Source organism: Mytilus trossulus, unplaced genomic scaffold (genome assembly GCF_036588685.1).
Source record: "Mytilus trossulus isolate FHL-02 unplaced genomic scaffold, PNRI_Mtr1.1.1.hap1 h1tg000024l__unscaffolded, whole genome shotgun sequence".
In the NCBI taxonomy this organism is placed as follows: domain Eukaryota; kingdom Metazoa; phylum Mollusca; class Bivalvia; order Mytilida; family Mytilidae; genus Mytilus; species Mytilus trossulus.
In genome coordinates, this window is record NW_026963290.1 from 1,851,957 (window position 1) to 1,872,035 (window position 20,079).

The window sequence follows — 20,079 nt, forward strand, 5'->3', positions numbered from 1 at the left end:
TGTGGAGGCAGCTACAACCCCAATAAACATGCCTTTAAAAAAGAGACAAAAGATAACATAGGGACATTTTAACTCATAGGTAAAAAATAAACTGACAACGCAATGGCAAAAAAGAAAAAGACAAATAGACAAATGATGGTACTCAAAAGACAACCATAAACTTTATGTGGCACCCGTCGTGTTGCTCACGTTATTACAAACCCGGTAAATAGTCTCATTCGGTAGGTTACATTCGTGAAAAGGAAACGGGATTGAAGTTACGACACACGGAACATATCCGGTATCATCATTTAAACATATATTCCTTCACGGTCAACCAACTCGCGATGGCGTCGATCCATAAAATTTACCATGGGATGATTTCAACTTTACCATTTGTAACTTTTGGATTAATAGCTTCTTTTTGAGTAGCAACCCTCTATCAAGGAAATCATAATAGAAAAAACAAGCCCGAAACTATCGTATCAATTTGAAGATGTGTACTCCGTAAGCAGGCGCTGCTGGAATGTTGCTAAATAGAAATTGAAAGTTCACAATTGGGAAACTGAAATCATCTCTTTTGTCTTTAAGTTTTGTTTTCATCCTACCTTATTTGTCAGTTTCCAGATGAAACATTGTCAAAATCAAGACATGGAAAGATCACGATCGGTAGGTTTGACTACTGATATGATCTAGAGAATATATTGAATAACGCCAAATTTGAGAATACTATAATAGCAGTCACAAAACTACAACCGCATGCAGAATTATACACATTTAATCTTTAATAACCTAAACTGTACAACTTTTGATCATTCAATTCTCATAAAAAATATTTTTGATCGATGAAAGTCAGATTTCCAGTATTGATGTACTAGTATGATAAAGTGTTCATTTTATATCTCATAGTTTATTATTTCCTGCTGGGTTTGATTTTGACTGTGAACAGTATATGTTCCTGATTTTGATGAGAATTATTTGACAATCCAAGATATGTTTATAGCATTGTTTTTATTACTGTTTTCTTAAGGTGACTTGTTTATGGCCTAATTAACACCTTTGATGGTCTTTTATCTGTTGATCACTTTATCAGGGATTAACTAGTGTTATAACTACGATTTACACACGGGTCAATGTTTACTTTGCAATTTCCTTCAATCCAGACTATTTGTTACCTTCATTTCTAAAGGCTTTCATTGTTTTATTTTTTTTATTATCTGAAAACCAAAATCCACGAATTTAAAAACCCACGAACTTGTAAATATTGCTTAAACCACGAAAATTGATACCCACGAATTAAAGTATTTTCACAGTATTTAGTGAGAGAACATCATCTATATCGCATAAAGTTAAGTTAAAGAATATTGTTAACGTCTTTTCTTTCTTCCGTAGAAGTTGAATAATATGTATGAAGTCACCCTTATAAGAATAAAGGAACAAATCAGCAAAAAGAGAGGCATAATTGGTTCACATGGGAATCCCGATAGTATACTGTAAATTCAGAAATTTTTAGCGAGCATTTATTATTGCGATTTTGTCATTTTACACTTGAATGCGATTTTGATTTTTACGATTTTGAGAAAAGTAATGCTTAATTCAGTTAAAATATAACAAAATGCGAGTTTTAATTATTGCGTTTACAAGTCAGTCGCATTATTCGCAATAATAAAATAACCGCGCAATAATTTCTGAATTTACAGTAATGAAAAACACGTTCTCTTAACGTAACAAATATGTTGTCAACCAAGAAATCAAGAATCTTGAAAATGTCAGTTTCAAAGATTTTTTTGTTTAAATACGAGTGATTCTTTACGAAGTAAGATTTAAAGGTATATTCGACGCAAAACCCTGATAAAACATCAAGCGACAAATATATATTTGAGACAAAACTCGATAAAGAAATGGATAAAAATAATATCAATTTGCGATGGGGATATTACAGTAGAAGAATGCTCAGATGCTATTTATAAAATGAAACTTAATAAATCCCCTGGATTAGACGGTTTAACTGTGGAATTTTATAGAAAATTTTGGGATAACTTAAAGTTCATAGTAGTAAACATTCTTAATATTGGACACAAAGATCAAACACTTACATATTCACAGCGTACAAGTGTATTAACGCTATTATTTAAAAAAGGTGATCCATTGTCACTAGATAATTACCGTCCTATTTCTCTTTTAAATATTGATATGAAACTTCTATCGTACGCTCTAGCACAACGAATGAAAAAAATCTTACCAAAACTGATTAAAGAAGATCAGACTGGATATGTTAAAAATAGATTTATTGGTTTTAATCTTAGACAGATACAAGATATTATAGATTTTACTGATTTTATACAAAATTGAGGGGGCTATAGTCTTTGTTGATTTTTCTAAAGCATTTGACTCTCTAGAATGGAATTTTATGTTTTCAGTTTTAAAACATTTTGGATTTAATGAATCTTTTATAAGATGGGTTAAGACTTTATATAGTGATATTCAAACATGTGTAATGAATAATGGTTGGATATCCGAGGTCTTTAAAAACACAAGAGGTATACGTCAAGGGTGTCCATTATCTGCATTATTATTTGTTTTATCTGTGGAAATTATGGCTTCCAGATTAAGAAGCAATACTGATTTTAAAGGTATCAGAGTCAAATTAGATAGCAAAAATCATACTATAAAAATTTCGCAACTGGCAGATGATACTACTTTATTTTGTTGTTCTAAATATGATGTTCAAGTAGCTATGAATGAAATTGAAATTTTTGGTTCTTATTCAGGGCTGAAATTAAATAGAAACAAAACAGAGGGGTTATGGGTAGGAAAACTTAAATCTTGTAAAGACAAAATTGAGGGAATCAACTGGAGCAATGGACCAGTTAAGACTCTTGGCATTTACTTTGGGCATTGTACGGAGGAATGTGATAAACTAAATTGGGAAAATAAGATTGAAAAGATGAATAAATTATTTTATTCTTGGCAAAAAAGAAATCTTACTATTTTTGGAAAAATTTTGATAATTAAAACATTAATTGTGCCCATTTTTACTTTTGTGGGATCTGCTTGCAGAGTTCCAGAGAATTTTTTAAAAGAAATAGAAAAAAGTTGTTTTAAATTTATTTGGGATAATAAACCAGATAAAGTAAAAAGAAATTCAATTATTAGTCCATATGAAAAGGGGGGTTTGAATATGATAGATATCAGAAGTTATTTCACCGCTCTAAAAGCTATGTGGGTAAAAAGATTAGTAAATGATTGTGAAGGAAGTTGGACAATTATACCTCAACACTATTTTTATAATTTTGGGTCAAACTGGTTAGTGTTTCAAACAAACAGTGGGGATAAGACAGACGAAAGCATTGAAAACATCCCAGAATTTTATAAAGATATTATTAAATGTTGGAAATTAACTGGTGGAGGTCTAACAAAAAAACCAGAAACATTTACAGATATAAGAAAACAAATATTATGGAACAATAAATTTATTAAATTTGAAAATAAAGCTATATTTTTAAAATATTGGATTAAAAGCGATCTTATTTATGTAAATGATATCATAGATGAAAAAGGTTGTATTTCTCAAGACATAATTTTAAATAAACTAAAAAATAAATCAAACTGGATGGCTGAAATTAATTTAGTTAAGAAATCTATACCAAAAGACTGGGCAGCAATTTTAAAATCGGAAAATTCTATAAAAAGTATTGTTAATATAAAAAGAAACCAATTTATATTGGATGGTTTACCTATAAAATTAGAAGCATTAACAAATAAACTTGTATATAAGTCTCTGATAAATAAAAAAATTGAACCAGCTATTGGACCCCAAAAATGGCTGCGTATATTTGATATAGATGATGTGTTATATCAAAACTATCTATATAAATTTTTATTCAAATATTTAAAAGAAAATAAACTTAGAATTTTTAGATGGAAATTACTACAACATATTCTACCTACAAAGAAACTTTTATGCAGGTGGAAAATTGTAAACAATAGTTCTTGTAATTTTTGTACACAAGAAGAAGATTATGATCACTTCTTTATACTGTGTCCGTATTTAAAACTTTTTTGGAATAAAATAAATGAAGTTTTAAATAACAGTAAAATAACTTTTAAAGTAAAACTAAGACACTTAGTATTTGGATATAAAACTTCTGAAGAAGAATATTTTGACTTAAACTATTTTTTAACAATTGTGGGCTTTTCAATTTATAAAGCCTACTACATATCTGATCAAAAGACAAAAAATGTCAATGTTTACTCAATTTTTCGCAATGAGTTCAATAGAAGAGTATGTTTGAAGGTTAAACGTAATGTTTTAGCAACTATTAGAAAACATACTACGTGATTAATCGATATTATCTAATATATATATATATGATGTAAAAAATGTAATATGTATTTTGCAACTAATCACTACCCTGAGTGATTAGTGGATTGTAACAGGGAACATCAGGAGCAGCTTGGACTCTTGAATGATATTGTAACAAGCCAATATTTGAAATAAATATTTATTTATGTTGTTAAAAAAAAAAAAAAAAGATTTAAGGGTGTATATTTAAAAGCTCAATAGTTTTGGACGCAATTAATTTACATTTATTAAGGGCTGTAACAAATTCTTGCACCATTAATATCCCAGTTGGTGACAAATCTTCATAATGAAATAGTTGGACATTTTAAGAATTTTTTTTATCAATTTTCCACGAAGTTATCGCTGTCAAATTTTTAGAAATACTATGGATTATCTAGCTTAGTTTTTAATTTACACAGTAAGGTTGAAAAAAAACACAATTATATTTTGAAGTGTTTTTGTCCCCTTGGTGAAAATATGTATTAGTTCAGTGAAATAGACATCATATTAAACTCAAGAAGCTATAAATGAACTAAAATTAAAAAAAAAACAACATGCAAAACTGACAAAGGGCAAAGGCTCCTGACCTGGGACAAGCGCTCAAATTCTTTGTGAGTAAACATGTTTTGTGAAATATCAACCCTCCTCTATACCTCTTGTCAATGTAGAATAAAGAAGCAAAACGCCAAATTAACCTCAATTTAAAAAGTCCAAGTCAGACGTTAGAATAGATAACAAAAGAAACTAAGCAAGACGACAATGATACATACATTATCTCTTTATGGGAGTATTCTTATAATGACGCCATCAGTGAGTGCATCCTTAAAGTTGGTTTGAAATGTGGTAGTTTAGTCCCATCTTTGATTGTATATTTGAAGAATGAATATTTAAATCGACATTTGTCTTTATTACTTTGAAATTGTCTGGTTTTTTTATGGGTAGATCTTGCTTTTTATGTGTATATCTTGCGTGTAAATCTAATTTCATTATTTATGATTTTGTTGAACATTTGGAGTCTTGTTTTTAATCGCCGTTTTTGTAAGGTTAGCCAGTTCATTTTTGTGCATTTTGGTCATACGGTTGGTATTGTGATATTTGTTGCAATTATATCGTGCAGCTGCATTTTTTCCAGTCTGTATACAATGCATATGTTCTTAGGTTTGTGGTTCTTAAACTGTGCACCACTATTCCACTTTTGACCTTACTTTAGTTTGATTAGGTATTTATTTTACTAATTTTTAGTTAAGGTTAAGATTTCGTTCGATAAATAATGTACACATTGATTTGCTTTAGCTTCTGATCGAGACGAATAGAAACTATAATTAAGCGTAGATAGTCAACATTGAAACTTAATTACGCATTCCAATCCATAATCTGCACAATCATCGATTCTTCTAATGACTTATCACCCGTCATTAATTTACACATGCATACTGTACGAATGAGATATAGATAGCTGTTGGCCCGTATTCATTAGCTAAGATTCTTCAATAAAGATTTGTTCCGAACGGACGATTTTTTTACGATTATTATTATATTCAACGATAAATTAGTACTACGATTTTGAATTCTTAACTTAAGTGTTTTGATGTACATGGGTCCTGTTCACTGATATGTTAACTCATCTCACTGAGATTGTTATGTAAATTATTCGATGCGATGGAGACGTTATTCAGTGGTTGATGTTGGTTCATTATCCTGTCGTATTTCTTTCGTGATTAATTGTGGTTATCTCAGTTGAGATATTCAACATTTTGTCATGTCCGGCCCTTTTATATCTGATTTTACGGCATTTATTCTATCAATTGATGAAAATAAGTACGTTTACCTTATGTTATAAAAGCATTGATATCAATTATTACAACCATAGATATAATGGCTATTATAATTATGTTACAACGAAAGATACTTTAACATATCAATTTTAAAAAACAATTTTACAAATTTCAAAACGATATCGAGTTGTTGCAAACAAGCAAAGACCGTCCCCATTTTTCGACCGACACTTTTTGTGAAGTTAAGTGACAACATTTTTTGGGCATTTATGAAGAAACATATCATGGTCACAGAGGACTTGTAATTTTTGTTCTCATAATGATATTGAAGATGAGTTTCATTTTTTAATTAACTGTCCATTGTATAATCAATGTAGAGAATCACTGTTTGCACAAGCTCATGAACACTGTCAAAATTTCAATAACTTAGACTGCAAATCTAAGTTTTTATGGTTAATGACCACTGAAGATCAACATATACTGAAAAAGTTAAGCATTTTTCTTATCCAGAGTTTTCAATTGAGATCCACAAATTCTGTTAACGGCTAAATCTCCTTTAGTTTATCTATATATATATATTTTAAATTCAAAAATTTAATTTAAGTGCACATTTCTCTATGTGTATGCATATTTCTTCTATTGATATATGTAAATGCTTATAAACAAACTGCAGTAAAACTCTAAGGTGCTTATCATATTCCTGCAATTGTCAAAAAATATAATTATATACATAAATATCTAGTAATTGGTTGCTGTGTGTACATGGGAGAAAAATACCCTTATATCTCATCAGTTGGGGCTGCATATCATTTGTATGCAACTCAAAACACCATATCTGTTTAAAGGGGAATAATCCTTACAGAAATTGATTGTCTCCCATATGACTTTCTATTCCATGTGCATGCAATAACTGTTCAGTGTTCTATTGTCATGCATTTCATTTTATTATTTCATTGTTATAACAAATCATTGTAATCATTGTATGAAATTTAAAACCCGCAAGGGTCCACAATTGGATTAATAAAGTATTCTTATTCTTATTCTCTATTCTTATTCCCTGTTTGCTTCATTAAAATGACCACCCCTTATAAACCATTTTTGAAAGTGATGTGATTTTGTCGAAGTCACCATTATATGTTTTTATTTCAAGCTAAGTATATATATATATATGTCAAAGATACTTTGTAAAATATAAGAAATTGACTAGATTCAATATGCAGAATGAAAAGATAACTCATCGCTCGTCATAGATTGTCTTGGAGTTAACAAACACAATTCGTGTTGGTCTTCTGTTGAGGCTGAAAAACAAGTTAGAGTATGATTATAGTTCACATGCTACAAACAAGACATGTTAAAGTTTCTTATATGATACAACTTAAATACATACATGTGAAAAAGAAGACGAACATACTCTTTCTAATTTAGAGTTGCTAATTAGGGGTGAGATGCTTTGTCGTTGATAAAATCATGAAATGACGAATCTATTATCAGACATGTGTTATCTTCCGTTTCAAAACGGTCCGCATAACTTTTTCCAAAATTAGTTACATCCATTTCTATTGTTTAATTGAAATATGTTACGTTCGTCCATATACAACGTTTATGAACTTCATTAACAGATTGTACTCCTGCAACAACATGAATTATGAGCATGTGATGAACGACTAAAATCTACACTACATATATGGTATGGTCACCATCACGATTTTGTTGACCGATAATATGTGTCTGAACTCTCAAGCAAAACATTACCGCTGTCTTACATCTTTAGATATCAGTAAAGTATAGTATGGTCTGTTATTTTAAAGATTGCATTCTTTTCCCGACTGAGAAGGGGATGCAAGCACAGGGAAGTTAATACCGATGCTTTTTATTTTTTTTTAGGAGAAAGGTATGTATGCTAACTGCTTAATCTTGGTGAAAAATCATGTCATCAAATAGAAGTGTACAATTTGCAGCTATCAATCTCAATAAATATGTTGTCGATCAAAAAGTCTTAGGCAGTAACTTAAACAACAAGTTATTTACGATTTTCGCAATGTTGACTGTTTCTGTCTCTTTATCTACTATATTTTCTGCAATATGTGTTCAAATTATAACACAACAACAAACACACAGTAGAGCAGTTGACTCACCATTTTGACTATTTAACTTATTTGAGGTGCTTGCCACAAAGAAACATACATAAACAACATGTAATATAATCCAGGTGTTTGGTGGAATATATTTGAGCTTATACAGTTAAAATGTTTCCAAAACTCAGTACTGATAAAATTCTGTATAATTGTCTTATTTGCACTAGTACACTGTGCATTTGCATCAATTGAAATCCCATTCCACCTACATACCCTGGCAAATAAAAAATACTTACCTGGATAAATAGAAAAAAAACATTTTCCCCAATTACTGATTAAAAAAAAGTTCAAACGATTTTGGTTGATTTTGTCCAGGTTGTATTACTTGTATTTTTCTTTTAGCTTTCCACAAAAAAAATACTCCTAAAAATGAGGTCAATAAACAGTTAGTCTAATAAAACATCTTTTAAAATAGAATAAAAAACCTATACCAGCATCATTGTTGTCCATTTTTCCGTCAATATCGTCTGAACCATCGCCTGGATTTCTTTTACCGGTTTGTTCTTTAGGTTCCGAAACACCCCGGTTACGAATATGATGTCGAACAAGGAGTAAGACCACAGGAATAAATAAGCTTGTGACTACACCTCCCATGATTGTTATAAGATTGTTGAAGTCTGTAAACAAGATATTAATTCAAATTTAGTATGTTCTGAACAAAAAATACATATGTTTCAAATAGTTCGAAAGTATTTCATGAAGATGTAAAAAGAAAAAAACGTAAAATCACAAAAATACTAATCTCCGAGGAAAATTCAAAAACGGAAAGACCCTATTGAAATTGCAAAATCAAAAGCACAAACACATCAAACGAAAGAATAGACAACGACTGTTATATTTCTAACTTGGTAGGACCAATAGACAACTTACAAAGCATAAACACTTCAGATCAAGTCTAAGAAGTTAAATAATTGTATTATAAAAAAAAATGCTTCTGTTTTGTTAAACACTTATTTCATACTCCATGATTTTTTTACGAAAGATTTTAACTTCGTTTAGTTGTATTCCACGTTAGTCGTGTTCATTTCTTCTTCTGCGATCAAAAATATTTCTTCACTTCATCAAATTGTATTAACTAACCTAATGTGTTTCCCTTCGAATCATCTTCGTCCTTTGCAATTTCAACCAATGTTCCCACTACTTCTGTACAAGGTAGACATCCTTGACAATCACAGATGCTAGGGTTTCGCAGTAAGATAATTTGATTGATGTTCCAAAAGGAGGTAAGACTTGTATTTCTATATTCTGCATAATCGAGACTGAAACCTAGTTTAAAAAAAAAAATACGTCCAAAGTGCCTTGTTAAAAAGTCAATATTCATTTTGGTTAAATACTAAATAGTTCAATGGGAATATCACATCGAAATGTTGCTTAGGTCATGATGTACTAACTCGAGTCATTAATCACTCTCTGATACTCGATTTTTTCCCCACAATACTTCGCATATATACATAATATTAATGTGTTTTCACCACGTTTACACATTTTAACACAAAATAAAAGACTTTTAAGAACTACCGTCGTGGAAAGGGTCGTGTGTATTTTTTTAACAAACTATTGCATTTCAATCATATTACAACGAACGTATTTTATTAAATTTCAACAAAAGCAAAACGAGGATTACGGATCAACCGTTTTTTTTGCCCTACTTAATTTTGACTACTCTGGCAGCACGAGTATTTCGTTTAACTGTCATAGTTTAGTATACAACACATATATGTTAAATATGTCAATGAAGAGCATTAAGAAAGCCTAAAAATATAATTCAAAATGAAAAAAAAAGAGTTTTAGTTCGTGTCTTATTGAGTAAATTTCAAAGCATGATTCCATTCTAATATACTTTTAAAAATTACCTACTTCAAAATAAACAATAAAGAAAGAAAACAAATAAATAAACAGCACAATTGATAATGGTATAAAGTCATTCTATCAAGTTGTGTTGCATTCCCCTCTCAATAACACAAAGTCTAGTTACTGAAAGACATATATTAGATTTTCTTAGTAGTAACTAAGATCTTTGTCTAATTATGGGCATACGACACAGTTTTTATCCCGTATTTACAGTTTGATGAAATCGGCTAATTTTTGCCTGATTTAATCAAATATGTAATAAAAATATACCTTCATGTGCTATTTTTTTGTTAAATGAGGTCGATATTTTGAATATTTGCCGTATATCTGGCCGTATTTTTTGTTTGTTTTAAAAGATAAACAAAAATCGTGTTTTGTTTGATAATTTGTAAATTCTGTATTTTATAAGTATCCTAAAAAAATTTACGTTAGCAACGTCATTACCTCCCATGTAACTGTATCGAATGCCCTTAATGTCCTACCCACATACATTGTCTGCATATTCCATATTGGTAGAATGACAAGGTTCAGGATTTTCTATATAAAAATATCATTTTTACATGCAGTCTGGTTTAAAAGTATAATACATGGTGATAAACACAACATTGTATGTACATTACAAATGTGTTTGACATACAAGACAATGTTCTTAACACAGTTCAGTAAACAAAAGCGGACAGGTATATGTGAAAATGAAACAACATAATAATACAATACAAGATCCAAACGTTTGGTGTTGAACAAGTAAATTGACGAAAAGAATTTCAGATGAAAATCACAGCTTTTCTGTTTAGAAAGAAACGAAAAGGATTCTGACTGTTTATGAAAAAGTAGTTCGTACAAACAACATAATAATACATTCTAAGATCACAACTTTTGGTGTTGAATAAGTAAATTGACGAAAAGTACTCCAGATGAAACTCACAGCTTTTTTGTGAAGAAAAGACCGAAAATAAATTCTGACTGTATATGGAAAAGTCGTTCGTACTTACGTTGTCTGCTATTTGCTTTAAAAAATGGTGATGTTTTTGTCTGTGATTTGTTGACATAAATTGGAATGAATATATCTATTTCTAGCAGGAACGCCTCATTATTGTCTTGTCCACAGAAAGGTAAAACGAGACCATCATTCGTCAACATGTCTTTTCTGAACGGCTGCAAATATTACAAATATCTAAATTTATAAACTATATTGAGAAATAATATAATTATTGTAACTTGAAAACATATTATACAGCCCTTCGGGTTGAAACCGACCAAATTAATTTTTTTTTAACAAACTCACTTAATAAATAAAAACAAAGCAGCTCCTATGTATTAAGAATTGCACATTTTACAAGATTTTAATTCATCTTATCAATATCTATTCCATTCCGGATAAGTTCTAAAATTACACAACTTTTTCATCCAGTTCAAGCTTTCTGGGACCCTGTTTAAACAATTCACCATGCATGATACCTTTTAATGAGACCTGTTTAAACTACCGTAAAAAATTCAAACAAAATATTGTTTTACTTTAATTTTAATTTCGATAAAAGTGGATCCTACTATATCAAAGTTTCTTGATGATCACTTTCTAAAGTTTTTTTCTCCCTCAGCTCACTACTGATGACCTCAATTTTTCGGCCGGTGACCTAAACAGGGAGTTGTATAGCTATGACTGTTTTTCCCGGAATGGACTAAATAGCGATAAGGTGATTTTGACAAGTTAAGACACTTGTACTAATAAATTGCTAACTAACCATAATTTTCTAAATGGCATCACAGAAAAGTAACTCGTAATTTTGCTAAATCCTTATAGTTGTTTAAGAATTAAAGAGAGTAGTATTTTCTCTCGAACAGATCTTTATAAAAAGGGACGAATGATACAAAAGAAATATTAAAACTAATAAGTAAACAGAGACGTGATAATGTCGTGCCACAAAACGAAAAACGACAACAAAAAATCATTATTTTATTGCTTATTTCCAAACTAGCTATGAGTGAATATAGTTTTGACAAGGATGAGATTGACCTGTCACAGTTATAAATAGATCAGGCTTGTAATCGATGAAGAGATTGACGGAACCCTTTCCTTAAAATCTTTTGTTTTGTTAATACTTGATAGCCAGACATTCATAATGGGAGCAAACTATCGGTGGTAATAAATAAAGAGAGTAAAAAGTTAGTAGAAAAATAGTGAGATAATATTATTTTTAAATTTGAAGAAACTTCAATTCCTTTTTTTACACATTGCAGTATATTGTCTAAATTAAATGTTTTACCTACCGAAGTTCCGTTAAACGCTATGTAGGTAGCCGTATCGTTCTCGTATACAACTAACGACCAAGCTTTGACAATAACCGAACTATTCGAAATACTTGGTAAGCCAATTTCGGTGAAGTCATAACAAAGGTCCTCGAATGTTCTATTCTGCATTGAATATCCTACAAGACTGATTGTACATGGTGGGTCTATAGGATAACCGTCACCAAACAACATTACTGATGTGTTAGCTTGTATTTGAAATAATTCATCACAAATGCTTTCTGGATGATGTCGCCCAACTTGCACTGCAATTAATGTACAGTTTTATCAAGGCAAACATAATTTTTTTTTTACAGATTTTCTAGTATTATGATTTATGCAGCGCTACTGATATAAGATAGTATTATAGGAACACGATGACATGAAATCATATATCATTAGAAAAAAACAAAACTTTATAGAGCCTTCTTTAATGTCCGTATTTTTTATCAAATGTAGTACAACATGAAATTATGTATACACTTTACTCAATCGTTCAGTAAAATTTGAAACGGTTGACTTATATATATATATATATATATCTATGGAACACGGCAGACAAAAATAATATGATATATTTCGTCCCTCTTTTATAGTTCATTGTATTTGATATAAAGCCGGTTTTGTATGTTGAACTGTTTTACATGTTTCATTTCAGGGTCTTTCATAACGTTCAGTGTTGTTTTTCGTATTTCTAAATGCCGTATTGGGATCTATAGTTTCTATCTCTTTTGTCTGCTGAACAGATGGCTCATTGGCTATAATTCCAAATTATATTTTCATATCTATGTGTGCATATAAAAATTGAAAGGCGAGACAAATAAGTTAGATTTTTTTTGTGTTCAAGGCATTGTATAAATATCTGCTTAACGATTACCTTACAGATACATTCTGTGTTCAAACATATACAATTTTACATTTTTGATATCTAATTGTTATGACAGTAGATCATGTAGCATTTTGGCTAACACAAACTTCTATTTGGTTTTATGTAAAGCGTACTTATAGCAAACATCATTGTAAAACAAATGATGAGAAAAATTTCGCTTTTTCAGAATCTAATGCGGGGTTCACACATTGCCGATTATTGCTCCCGATTGAGATCAGACAGCAATACGACACGAAAAGTGAAAAAGTCGGATTAGTATCCTCAATTATCTGGAATGTCCTATCATTGTCTGAACGCATTCGTTTTAGTTCGTAACAGATTCCTACGGATCGGGAAGGGTCCGAATAGTTCGGCAAAGCATCCCGACAGTTAGGTGCGTCCCGTAACATTCGGGGCAACTCAGCCGATTTTGTCTAGTCGGATTACAATCCTGGCTATGTCGTGACAGATTCTGCTGTATCGGATCGAATTCCGAACAATGTCTTGTGTATTCTGGACGGTATCCTGTGGAACGGGAATGATCCGGAGTAATTTTTCATAGCTGTTTTTCTGCCGATTGAGTCCAGATTGCATCCAGATCTTGTCGATTGCGAACCGTTTTTTGCCGAAACCGTTCCGAAACAGTCCCGTTATTAATACGAAATTCGTCAATGATACTCACGTCAGAGTCCCGACAATTACAGAATACAATACGACTGAGGCCAGACAAAGCCGTTTGCAATGCGATAGAGCGGACTATGATAGGATTACGTTCCGACAGTACTTGATCATCCCGAATATGCCGACAGTTTTCGAACGGATAACTTCCGTCAGCGTCGGTTCACTGTCCGGTCACTGTCTGATCTCAGTCGGATAACATTCAGTAGAGTCGGGACGCAGTCGTGACAGACTCGGTCGAATTTTACCTGGCGAAAAATACAAATCGGATTAGAAGCGGATTCAGAACGGTATTATCGGGACTAATTCGCTTAGAAACGGTTGAATATCGGTGCTTCCTGAATACTATCTGATTGTTGTCGTGATCAAATTATTTTTTTTACAAATTTTAATTTAAGTTTGAATTTCCATCCACGATTCACAGGATCTTGATCAGACTTTTAATAAATTTTAATCGGGAATGGTCCTATCAAGAACGGTAGTAAAAATCGTGAATGTGTGACCCCAGCTTAAAGGACTATGGGTAATCTCATTGTTCGTACACCAAAATGAAGATAACGTTACTTGATTGGATGGATTTCCATTGTTTAGAACATTTTAAACAATCTCAACGTTTTGGCGTAGGCTTTTTAAAATATTTCCCAGAATGCATTAGATTCTGAAACGGCGAATTAACGTAAGTATACGTAAGTCATCGTCAGTCAAAAAGTTCGCAAGTCTTTAAATAAATTATTCACTGTTAGAATGCAGGAGAAACATCAACTTCGTTCAAACAAATATACTTACATTCAAAATTTGTAATGTTACAGTAGCAAATATTTACTTCTAAACTCAGCAACTGAAAAAAAAAGATTCTTTTGTTAGTTTCACGTGTATCCTTTTAAAATAAAGATTATTTATTTATTCATTTTCCTCATCACTACCTTTTTTATACATCAATTTATGCATGTGAGTACGTGTAAGTATGTGTTATCATGTGCATATGTGTGCTTTCCTGACGTGTGCGTGTTCGGCCTCTTATTCAGCGAAAACGATGTTGTTCAATTAAGACATTATTAAATGTACATTATTAGTTTACTAATTTGAAATAGTGCTTGTAATTCAGTGCTTATTCATAAAGAATTGTTTGTTATGATTGTATGATAATTGTTTTTATTTCATGCAAAATGAGAATAAGCCACAAAAGACACTTTGACAGCAGTTTTTTTTTTATCTTTGTAAACCTACACGAATATACATACATCTCAATATATACACTGACTTATAGGGTTTAATGTAGTTTACAATTTTTTTTTAGATTGCTACAATTAAGAATCTTACCATAAGCAACATAGAAATTATCCTTAATATAATATGCATCTTCAATTTATATACACGTTTTGAATAATCTTATTTCAATTCTTGTGTATTTAAAATGAAAGTAAATTGCATATCTTTTGCTATTCAATAACATACCTTTAAGAATAATGAACAGTTTATTCTATAATAAATCATTTTTATAACTGGTCAAGTTACCAGATGATAAATAAAGTCTAAAATTTCGGTTTTAAAAAGTACGTTATCGGTTACACTAGATAATAATGATACGTTTAGCTAAATTTCAATAACCTCATTTTCATACGAAAATAGTCTCACATTCGTTTAAAATAGTTTGAACCAGTGATACATTTCTCTCGATGGTATCAGATTATCATAGGTCTTAACAATGACCTTGCAAAGCATGAATATAATATCTTTATTTAAAGAGAGTATTCCATTTGGATTAAATGAATTTTCAATAAGGCTATCTGCATACAATGTTAACAATATGAATAAAACATATATTTAATCTACAATTACACACATGTTACACGTAACAATAGACATATATAAAGTAATATAACAACACCTATGGTATACATTGTGGCTTAACATATAAATTTAACACTTTTAAAAATAAAATGACTTGTAAGAGATTTTGAATGCAGATACACTTTTTGATTTTTTAATTTTACTGGACAGTGAATTTCACACTTTTGAACCACTAAAAAGAAAAACTTGATTTGTATAATTCTGTATTTGATTTAGCCTTTTAGGGACAATAAAATTATCCGATGATTAAAGTCGAGTATTGTACGATTGTTTACTACTTGTAGGCACAAAAAGATTCGATAAATATTTTGGTGCAATTGTGACAAAAATGTCTTTAAGCATAATATAGTATGAGCTGTTTCTTGTTGAGTCATAATCTTTAATAATTTACGTGTTTGAAGAATATTATCCGTGGTTGTAACGAGACTCGTTAATTGTTGCTGGGGTGCTCTCTTCGAGGTCAACGCTGTTGGTAAAGAAAGACACCATTCATTGTGCGAGTTGGCTCATTCATTATTTGGCCGTCGACGGATAAACATCGGAAAGTAAATACCAGCAAATACAGAAGTTTAAAAGGAAAGTTTGTAAACCTAGTTTGAGTTGAAAGCTTGTGGTTTGTAATAGACTGGCGACTTTGGTGCTTCGGAAACTACGTATTACAATTATTAGAAGCTACCGTGTTGTTCTGATACTGTAATTCCCGTTGGGAATGGTCGCAGTCCCTCGAACAGGTAGTTTGTAATAGTATGGTGACTTCAGTGCTCCGGACACTAGGTGCTCCAGAGACAAGTCGTTTCAGGACTAGGTGTCTCAGAGACTAGGTGTCTCAGAACTAAATGTTTCAGGCAAGTAGAATTTTTGAAACTTGTTCTTATTTAATAGTGGTTGAATTGTGTTTTAATATAATTGTTTGTCAAATAAGTTCGGACCTCGGAGTCAGTAAAAGGATCAAGGATAATTTGAGGTTATAGTTTTCAGAATACTTTCTGATACAAAGTTGATTGTGTAAATATCTTTGTGCCTTTATTAAGTTTCAAAGTTTTAAGTTTGGTTTCGTGGTTTTTAAGTAAAGTCTCGAAGTTGTAGTTATAGGTTGAAAGATTGATATTGGAATATCTCAGATTCTGTGAAAACGGATACGAACATAAAGTTCATAAGCCAAACACGTTACAAAATTGATAGATGCGCTGGGATCTGAGAAACTTCAGTATTCTTGTAAATAATCACATTGTTTTATTGTCATTATTTTCTATTTGTCCTGGCAAGAAGTAACAAATTGTTTTGAAGATAGTATTACATTGATTGTCAAGTTGTGGAATACAATATTTTACAAACACTTGTTTGATTTTTTTTTGAGAATATGTCGCGAAAATACAGAGAAGATGAAATTTTGTATGGGTTATACAGTGACGAAACAAGAAATTGACCAGGGAGTTAGATAAATTAAACCGGGAAATATGGCGCTTAAGAAATAAAAGTTATGAAAAACCCAGACTTTGCTTAGTCAACTTTCATTAGTCAAGCAACACGTCCAAGACAATCTGACTCTAGAATTGCTACTGCAAGAATTCCGAACACTGACTTTGGGACAGGCAGCAACATATTCAAAAGTACAAATATTGAGATATGGGATAAGTCAAAGATTATCTCAACGCCTGTAATAACTGATAACTATTTTCCAGCTTCGAAAAAATTAGCACAAAAGACAAAATAGGTATGTATACGGAAGACAAGTCTATCAATAAAGGCAAAAAGAATATAAAGGCCGCTTTGTTTGACGGCCAGGGGTCATGAATAGATTACATGTCTCATTTCGATGCAAGTTCAAATATAAATAGTTGGATAGATGTAGAAAAGGGTGAGTATTTGGCAGTCTCATTGAGAGGAAAAGCCCAGGGTGTACTCGGAAATCTACCCACAGATAAAAGACAAGATTTTAAAGAACTTGGCAGGTCTTTTGAGTTTTGCCTGCCAATCAAACGGAATTGTATGGAACAGAACAAAATTACGGGATCGTCGTTAAAGTCTTCCTGAACTAGGCTAAGCTATGAGAGAAACTTAATTTTGTGTTTTAGTAAATATATTGTTTTCTATGTAGGTTGATTGGCTATACAAACGTAATCGTATTTCGACTTTTGTTCTAAAAAATTTCATAGCCCTCGAGTCCTAATGACTCGCTTTCTTTTCTATTTCCATATTTACAAACAAAGTTATGTTTTTCTTCTTCTCATTTGATAAGTGAGGTCCAACACTTAGAGTTTCGTTGGCATGGACAAACGGACACAGATTTCCTAAAAGGGTTTTTCCTAGGCGGCCACGAAACATGCATTTATTCAGTTATTCTAATACAAAAGGTCAACATTGAAGAGTATATATTTTTGTTGAACAATGATGCTATTGTTTTCACATTGTATAGTGTATTATATGTTTATATCGATCATTTGTCTTATGAAATCGGCAGCTCACAATATGCAGTACTCGGGCTAGTCAACAACATAAGTTTGTGTTGTGGTTTTCTGTAAATAGTTTAGATGTATTAAGTGGAAAGAAGACTATTGGTTATGAACCAAGAGAAGAGCATGTTGACATGCTACCAGTGTAACAGACAGTTTAAAAAGACAGCATATCATACACGTCATATGACAAGGTGTCACCAGGGTAATGCTGCTGAAAACATTGAGCTACCAAATGAGCAAGATTACATTTATAAGGAAAAAGATGACAAATCACACAACAGTAGAGAGGAGAAACATGTTTTAAACAAGAAAAAGGTGTTCGAAAGCCTGACGCAGATATTGAGATTTTTGATGAAATATGTCTTAAAATGAGAAGTACAAGAAGGCCGACAGGGCCAGTGAAACTTGTGGCCTCAAAAAAGGCAAAATCACTAGAACTGTTGAGATTTCTCGAGAGATGATATATTCAAAAATGATAAAGATTTGAAATACACCGTTCAAAAAGTTTAAAAATTTTAATCGGTTATTGTAGATAGCAATGCTTTTTTTTATTAAAATATTATTGTCATTGTAATTGTTGAGTTGTGTTGAAGTCCACACAGCAGATGGAAAAAAAATATATCTACACAATGTATGTAAAGTCCGTCGGATAGGGTAAAATCCTAGGTCCCATGTGTGGGGAAACGTCACGCCCTGTGCATGTAAAAGAACCCTCATGTAAGCCATGAGTGATTCTTGTCGAGGCAAAATTTATTTCAGAACCTATGTTTGGTCATTTCAGTTGACAGTGGCAATTTGTTCATTCGAAATTTGGAGAAGCTTATGTCTCAATACTTAATAAAAACATCTGTAGGCAGTTGATTTTTGTTGATACAAATAGGGGGAAAAGTATGTTAGTCATGCAAGGAAGCATGAAATCGGAGGCGGGGTAATGTGACAAAAATGCCTTTAACATGTTTATCCCCGCCACACTATTTATGTGTGTGCCTGTCCCAAGCCTGGAGCCTGTAATTCAGTGGTTGTCATTTGCTTATGTTTTACATATTTGTTTTTCGTCTTTTTTTTTATATAAATAAGGCCGTTAGTGTTCTCGTTTGAATTGTTTAACATTGTCTTATCGGAACCTTTTATAGATGACTATGCGGTATGGGCTTTATCATTGTTCAAGGCTGTACGGTGACCTGTAGATGTTAATGTCTGTGTCATTTTGATCTCTTGTGGATAGTTGTCTCATTGGCAATCATACCACATCTTCTTTTTTTTATATTTAAGCATAATAAAGTATTTGTAAGTTTGTTGTTGATTTGTAATCTGTAATAGTTTACGCATTTGAAGAATGCATTAATGGAAAATACATATAAAATCATCCTTTTATCCTTGGTTTTTACGAGACGCATTAATTGTTGCTAAGGTGCTCTCTTCGAAGTCCACACTCTTGGTATATACATACATCATTCCTTGCGCGAGTTGACTCATTTATTATTTGGCCGTTGACGGATAAACATCGAAAAGTAAATACCAGCAAGTACAGAAGTTTAAAAGGAAAGTTTGTAAACCTAGTTTGAGTTGAAAGCTTGTGGTTTTGAAGCAAGCGGTTTTTTTAAGTCTTTCCGATTCTGTCAAGCTACCGGGTTGTCCTCTGGAATGTTCTCAGTCCCTCGAACAGGTAGTTTGTAATAGTCTGGTGACTTTGGTGCTTCGGATACTAAGTATTACAATTATTAGAACCTACCTGGTTGTTCCGATACTGTAATTTCCGTTGGGAATGGTCGCAGTCCCTCGAACAGGTAGTTTGTAATAGTATGGTGACTTCAGTGCTCCGGACACTAGGTGCTCCAGAGACAAGTCGTTTCAG

General features: G+C 31.7%; 1 protein-coding gene across 1 annotated transcript; it reads right to left on the bottom strand.

Moving 5' to 3' along the window:
- Nucleotides 1-7,079: 7,079 nt before the first annotated feature.
- LOC134698988 (uncharacterized) lies at nucleotides 7,080-15,281 on the bottom strand. The gene is made up of 7 exons (XM_063560676.1): nucleotides 15,238-15,281; nucleotides 14,704-14,755; nucleotides 12,354-12,637; nucleotides 11,078-11,240; nucleotides 9,315-9,500; nucleotides 8,666-8,851; nucleotides 7,080-7,397 (listed from the first exon to the last, which is right to left on the bottom strand). Exons 1-7 carry the CDS (start codon nucleotides 15,274-15,276, stop codon nucleotides 7,309-7,311), a joined length of 999 nt encoding a protein of 332 aa, XP_063416746.1. The 5' UTR covers nucleotides 15,277-15,281; the 3' UTR covers nucleotides 7,080-7,308.
- Nucleotides 15,282-20,079: the final 4,798 nt, after the last annotated feature.

Excerpts from the sequence above, each read along its gene's own strand:
- LOC134698988 (XM_063560676.1), bottom strand. The coding sequence starts at position 15,276 with ATGCATATTATATTAAGGATAATTTCTATGTTGCTTATG. Across the intron at positions 11,241-12,353 it reads TAGCGTTTAACGGAACTTCG|CCGTTCAGAAAAGACATGTT; the intron begins GTAGGTAAAACA and ends TAATATTTGCAG. Across the intron at positions 7,398-8,665 it reads AATGGACAACAATGATGCTG|CCTCAACAGAAGACCAACAC; the intron begins GTATAGGTTTTT and ends CTTGTTTTTCAG.